The 7,086-nt window shown below is 43.1% G+C and overlaps 1 protein-coding gene across 1 annotated transcript; it reads right to left on the reverse strand.

Annotated features, from left to right (window-relative positions):
- Positions 1-318: 318 nt before the first annotated feature.
- VMO1 (vitelline membrane outer layer 1 homolog) lies at positions 319-3,144 on the reverse strand. The gene is given in 4 exon segments (XM_052671264.1): positions 319-1,544; positions 2,222-2,316; positions 2,978-3,012; positions 3,015-3,144. Coding segments are annotated over 4 exon segments (546 nt in total). The 3' UTR covers positions 319-1,258.
- Between the last annotated feature and the right edge of the window lie 3,942 nt (positions 3,145-7,086).

A 7,086-nucleotide genomic window follows, 5' to 3' on the forward strand; every position in this document is an offset into this window, starting at 1 on the left:
GAGGTGGTGGAGTCTCCTTCTCTGGAGATGTTCCAGACCTGCCTGGATGCCTACCTGTGCGACCTGCTGTAGGGAACCTGCTTTGGCAGGGGGGTTGGACTCGATGATCTCTGGAGGTCCCTTCCAACCCCTACAATTCTGTGATTCTGTGATTCTGTGATGTCCCACACCACATGGTGTCATGCAGAGGCTGTAAAATTGAAGGAAGTTGGTTGTGGGAGGTAGCTACTGCTGAAGGACAGGCTGGGCATCAGTCAGTAGGTGATGAGATGCATTGTGCATCTCTTATATAAATATATGTGTGTGTGAGTGTGGACTGATTTATACATATATATATATATATATATAAGTATATATATGGACATGATTTAGAGTAGGGTTGTTAGAGTTAGGGTAGTAATGGTTAGGTTGCAGTTGGACTTGATGATTTTTAAGATCTTTTCCAACCTGAGCTATTCTGTGATGATTCTATGATTCTATGTATATTATCATTACCATTATTTTTTTCTGTTCCTCTTCTGTTAGTAAACAGTTCTTACCTCCACCCATGAGTTCTACACTGTGGGGTTTTTTTTCTCATTCTTGCCCCCATCCCATTGGGAGTGGGGAGTGAGTAAACAGTTGTGCAGTGCTAAGCTGCCTGCTGGGTTAAAGCACAACTCCAAACTAACATCCTTTCTTCCCTATTTGTCATGTCTGGAGGTCAAATATTGTTTCAAATAAAGGAACAAACAGGCAAAGCAAACTTGGAAGAAACTCACCAGTCAGAGTAAAGGAAGGTGAGAAGTCTATTCCACTTTTGTAGGCAGTTGTCAGAGATTTGATCTTATATACTGGCTGTTAATAATGCAATATACTTGGGTAACTGAGAAGTTATGGTAAAGCAACAGAGGCTATGAGAAGTATTATCATTTAAGGCATGATCTAAGTATCTTCTAAGATGGCATGGTAAGACACAAGGAGAAGTTAAGCTACAAGAAACCAAAGGTGTGAGGAATTAATCCACAGGAAGTTAAGTCACTAAAATGAGTCTCTCCCCTCCACTTCATTTCTGTTCGTAATTGTTCTTCCTTTGTCTTTCTGTTCTGCTGTTTCTTACATGGTTCCATCTCTCACCTCTTCCCTTCAGATCAAAAAGCTGGATTTAGTCAGCAACTCACAGACATTTCCCTGTATAAAGTTAGAGCAAAGTTTTGATGATGTCTCATTTGATGTGTGATGTGGGATGTATGGGACAGTGATGAAGACATGCAAGTGCTCATTTACAGCAGAAGAATCTCACATTGTTGAGCGCTGTATCATCCTGAAATCCCTGTGGTGGCTCTACCTTTGTCTGGAGACCACATATTTTGCATCTTTTGCTCCATGGGCCAAATTTTCCCCATGATAGTCCATCACCTACTAAAACAGCTTCATCCGAGCATCTGAATTGGATGTTGTTGGCCGCTGTGTCATCACCTCCTCCTTGAGACTTCTCCGTTCTCAATGAAAAGGAGATCAAGTAGCCTGTAGGACAAACTAGGAAGCTGGTCCAGGTACCCCATCTGCCAAAAAAAAGCAGACAGAGGAATTTCTGGGCTCTGCAGGCCATTGGGTGTACCCTTTCTCCTTTCCACACTGCCTTCAAGTTTAATGGCTCCTTGCTCTCAGCAGTGACTATTACAATGCCCTGATGCACTCTGTGTCTTCCTTTGGATGTACTTTTCTCTTTATTGGTATCTTATTGGAAAAAAAAATAACAGAAAATTCCAGATTCTGCTAGAACCTCTGCGGAACACATGTTTTATGCCAAATCCCTGGCCTGGCTCACAAGTATGCGTAAGAGAGCAGTGAGAGCACACACTCTGCCATCCTGAGGGGCACTGCGGCAGGGCCAGGACTTCAAACAAAGTTTCTGAAGATATGGTTAAAAATCCCTTTCTCCTCATTTGTCACATATGTTGCAGATTTCCAAGAGGGGCTGTAGCCCTGGGAACATGACTAAAGTGTTCACAGTGCTCTGCAGAAATTTCAAGAGCAAAAGAAGGTGGTGATGAGAAGTATCCCTATTTAATTGCCCTCAAAATGAATGAAATAAAATAGTCAACCACTCATATTATTTTACTTTCTATTCCAGCTCCGAGAAAAAAAAGTCAAAGAAGAGACCCCTATAAATGATGATGCTTAGGGATATCTTGTGAGATGGTGCATGACAGATGGGGGAGGAACCAGTGTTACTTACTTCCCCACCAAGGACTCAATGACTGAGCCTTCGAGGCAGCGCAGCCGTATACCGTTCAGAGCTGTGTCATCTCTGCCAAACTGGGAGGGCTCAACCTGCAGTGGGAAACACACGGACAGAGATAAAGGCAATGGAGAAGGCTCAGGAAAAGCCCTGTGAGTGCCTGTGAGTGTCATAAAAGGTTCTATTCTATTCTGTACTGAAAAAAAATAACTTGAAAAGCATGTAGGAAAAGACGTCTGTCACACTAGGCAACAGTTATGTAGCTATGTAACACAAGCAACATGCTCTTCTTTGTGGTTTTTTTAACTCTTTTTGGTTTGACAGATAGAGCAGAGACTCAGCTCCAGGGAACACACTGGGGAAGGCTGCCAGCTCTACTGAACCCTGACTTTGGCATAAATGTGGCTTCCTCCAGCAAAGTCAGTCACAGGCAGAACATGAGTATGCCTGCATGCCCCTGCCCAGTCTGACAACAAAACAATTCTGGCAGTAGCTCTGTTTTTACTGTATCCAATATGAGTCCTCTTGTCTTGAAAACAAATGAATTAATTGGTAGATAACCATATTTTTAGTTTGCTGGTATAATTCTGGTGGCTAAGTTTTCCCAAAAGCTCAGAATTTGACATGCAGTATGCCACAGTCAGGAGGAGGACAGATACTTCAGAAATCCCTCAGAGTTTGGGGAAGACCTTCAAGGAAACATACAGCAGGACAGAGAGAAACAGGAGGCAAAGAAAACAGGGAGAGTTTTACCTTCAGCGCAAATCCATTGGCGTAGCCACTGCGCCAAACCTCCGAATGCCCCACTTTCCCCAGTGGCCTCCATTGGGCACAGTGATGACAGAAGTGTATTCACGTGCCCCTGCATCCACAGCGTAGAAAAAGAGCAGGATGAGTGCTGCTGGTGTGAACACCTTCATCTCTTCCACTCTGCATCTGAAGGGGACCTGGTGTACGGACAGGGAACTTATACCCTTTCCAGTCAGCTTGGGTTTCCCCATCAATTTGTCAAGTCACTGTAGGAACAATAGCTCCTACCCAGGCAGCAACACAGCACTTGCTGACCTGTTTCTCGTGCCAGTGAGGAGCTCACTTGGAAGAACAGTTTGACAACAAACATGCAGCAAATGCTGGGACATTAGAGATGCCCACTTTACTGGAGAGCTATAGGAACACCTGTGTTGTCCTTGCTGTGCTGATGGTGCTCAGAGAGAAACTTGGCAGAAGCTTAATGCTGATTCTCTGGGCAGGTCCTTGGCCACGTGAATATTTGCCTTTTGAGTGAAACTGTCATAACCGTTTTAGTTATTTCTAGAAGGCTGGCAAGACAGGTCAAACTATACAAAGTAACACAAGGGTCCTGATCTGGAGCAGAATATCCCTAAACTCATGTCCCGTGTCTCTCTATCCCACCGATGAATAGAATACCTGGCAAGGTATACATGTATATATACATACATATATAAAAGGTAATACCTGGTAATGTGCATATACATACATACATACATACATACATACGTACATATATATATACAAAAGGCTGTTCTGATATTAATGTCTCCCATTTTGTCATTTTGGCCCATGACATCAGAGGTGGATACTGATGGTTTGTCAGTAGAGGCTGAGCCTTTCCACCAGTGTTCTATCCCATTTTGTTGCTGTGTGACAGATGGCAGCAGAGGAGTGGTCTGACAAAATGGCATCTGACATGGAAGTGTAATTGAAGCAAAGGTGAGGAACTGAACACTCAATGAGGAAAAACTGCTGCCCACTGACATTCAGTGATCCTTGCTGAACATTTACGGATAACAAACAGTGGATGTGAGCACAGTGAGGTGGGGGGTGGTGCACTGCAGCAGTGACAACAGAGACAGTCAGTCACCTCTGCTGGTGCAGGTGGCTATGAGCACGACATGCAGGCTCTCATTCATTGCTGGTGAAAATGCATAGTTCATGGTGATGACTACATTGAAAAATTTTGTAGCTGAGAATTTGCTTTGTCAAATAGTGTTATTATGTTCTTTGTACTGATTGCATTTTCCATGGAAATAAATAGAAGGCATTACTTTCGGAACAACCAAGATGTATGGGCTATTTAAGGTTTCAGTACCATTTTGTTTCCACTGCTACTTTTATCTCAATAAAAAATACTGTGCTTTGTCACAAGCTTAACTGGTCAGAAATGCTGAGGTGCCCCCAGCAAGTCTCAAAGTAACTGAAAAATAAATGCCACTGGGGAGAAATGTGTATGGCAGGTTATCCAGAAAGGTGGTTCTGAATTTAAGTCTCTGAGGATGGCACAATACAGGGAGAGATGGATTTGAATCCCTGTTTTTGAAAGGATCTCTTCACACACAGATAACCAGTGCTCCCTGAAGACCACAGCCAAGCTTAGCAGGAGCTGATTCTCTGTTCAAGAGGCAAAGAGGAGAATATAATTTACAAATACATCCTCTGGCCCAGGATTTTAGAGCAGGATAGGATGCCAAGCCTTTAATTACTGGAAGAGAACAAGTTTCCCTTTTCTAGGGTTCTCTTTCACTCTTTGCTGTGTTTCTGCCCCAGTAAGAGCTGATGTTGCCTTTCCAGTCTTCACTCTGCATTCTCCTTCTACTGATCCACACTTTCTGTGTAGGTGACAATATCTGCAAACGGTGATGACAGGAATCTGGACAAGCCTTTCTGAGGAAGGGACCACAAGATCACCCCAAGTGATGGAGGCACAGCCTTTTTTCTTTAAGAGACTGGGACTTTAATTTTGATTCTTCAGGGCGAGTGTCAGAGCCCAGAGGACAGGTGCTTTCCATCACAAGGACCATGCAACCATGGCTGCTGAGCCAGGTGTGTTTGCTCAGGTAGAGTCACACCAGGGCAGATAGGGACACTCAGACCTGCCCTTGTCTGCAAGAGAACAGAAAGAAGCAGAAAGAAACGACTGGGACGTAGTGGTAACACCACAAAGAAAAATCAGGATCCCCACATTGATTTATACTTTTCTTGCCCCAAATCACCTCCAGCAGTCCTGCAGACCCATAGCGTGCAAGGGGATGGGGGAGAGGTCTGGGATTCAGCCGTGAGGAATGAGTAGTGCTGTCACTCTAGGACCAGGGAAGTATCATTTTCCCCATTTATAAACAACGAAACTACTTACTAACCTGCAGTGTCAAATGTGAGGTAGTTGATTCTTTTCTACTTTTTAATTCTCTAAACCTGTAATTTTTAAAAAACCTAGTTATAAATTTTATTTCACTGGCAGGTAGGGAAATTCTGTTCCCATCACTCTCTCTACTATGTATTTGGTAGAACTTCCTGTAAAAGATTAAATACGCTAATCTAGAAGAAGTTTCTTTTAGCAACATAACTAAGAAGTAGAAATTGCATCTCAACCTTCAGCCATCCATTCTACCCTCTATGTTGGGTATCGTGCCCTCTTTTTTGCAAAACATGGCAAACCCTCTGGAGCAGGGAGGGGTCCAACACTGTGGTTGCCCAAGAGATAAGTGAAGGACAAGAAAACTCTGCTGAGTCTGTTGTCCCTGAGGATAATAAAACCTACAGGAAACTGGAAGAGACATATCAATGGGAACAAGAAGGCAGAAGAAACGGCCACATAGATCATCTCAGTGATGTGTTCTCATTGAGCTGTACGAGGGCTGAAGGTAGTAAGTGCCTGGGAACTCAGGGGGGGAGTGGAGATAAACTGCACCTACCCAAAGAGAAGTCAGTAATTGGAGAGGGGTGCTTTCTGATGAATGGCTGTGTTTCTGTGTGCTCTTGGCCATTTGGTTTTTCTCCCACGCTTTGACCAAGGTAATGGTTGCTACCTATCAGCTTTCAGTAGCCATGTCCCCAGCAGCTCCTATGTCCAAAGTGGCCCCTACACTTAGGTACAAATCAGGTGTAACACACACCCTGCCAAACCGCCCTGACCTCCAGCTTGAGGGAGGAGATGTAGGAGATGTGCCACTTCACAGGTAACTGCATTCCTGCAAAATAACTCATTGTCTCGGAGGAAAGGTACAGCAACAAACCCAGAAATCACACCTGTGTTGTCATGAAATATCAAATCTGTTTTGTCTTTGTAAAAATACAAAGGGTTGCATTATTTAGAAACAAGTGGTGAGATTCTGACTGAACCTGGATGTCTATTGTAGATAATTCCCTTTATGGCTGCTGAGAAAAACAGTACGATGGCAGTAATGAGAAATAAATACCCTCACATAAACCTCTCCCTAAAAATACCCATTCATCTCCATTGACTGCAGGGAGGCAGGATGTCCATCTGGACCAGTCTTATAACTTCTGTCTCTTTTTAGGCTTTAGAAGGCTAAAAACAGTAGTGGTGAATTAGAATTAGTACTGTGTAGAACGAGCAAATGTTCAAGAAAATATACGTAACCAAATTATGTGCTGTCTGTTCCACTGTTTGTCGTTTGTTAAATTGACTCAGATTGATGGAAAATTGAAAAGCAGGAAAAAATGCAAGTGAGAGACATCAGAATGTGACAAGAAACAGGATCTTCTAGATGCATAAGAAGAGAATGAAGCTTTACAGTGAACAACAGACTGAGTATAGCTGTTTCTCAGCTGTAGGAGAGGGCTCTTTTGCATTAGCAATAGAAGACATCTCAGAGCTTCACTCTCAGGGTACTCCTCTTGCTGTGAGCTTGTCTTCATGCAGTTTACTACCTGTTCATGACCTCCAACTTTCATAAAGTTTCATATTTTTCCTCAGGAACTAATACAAATCAGTCATTTAAACATACAAAGCTGAGTACCCATTGTCTCAAGCATAAATTTAGAGTTTCTCTCATTTTTTATTTCTGTATTATCAGTAGGACTGAGCTTCCTTCATGTATGAC

The sequence above is a fragment of the Tympanuchus pallidicinctus genome, unplaced genomic scaffold, assembly GCF_026119805.1.
Source record: "Tympanuchus pallidicinctus isolate F22 unplaced genomic scaffold, pur_lepc_1.0 scaffold11, whole genome shotgun sequence".
Taxonomy (NCBI): Eukaryota; Metazoa; Chordata; class Aves; order Galliformes; family Phasianidae; genus Tympanuchus; species Tympanuchus pallidicinctus.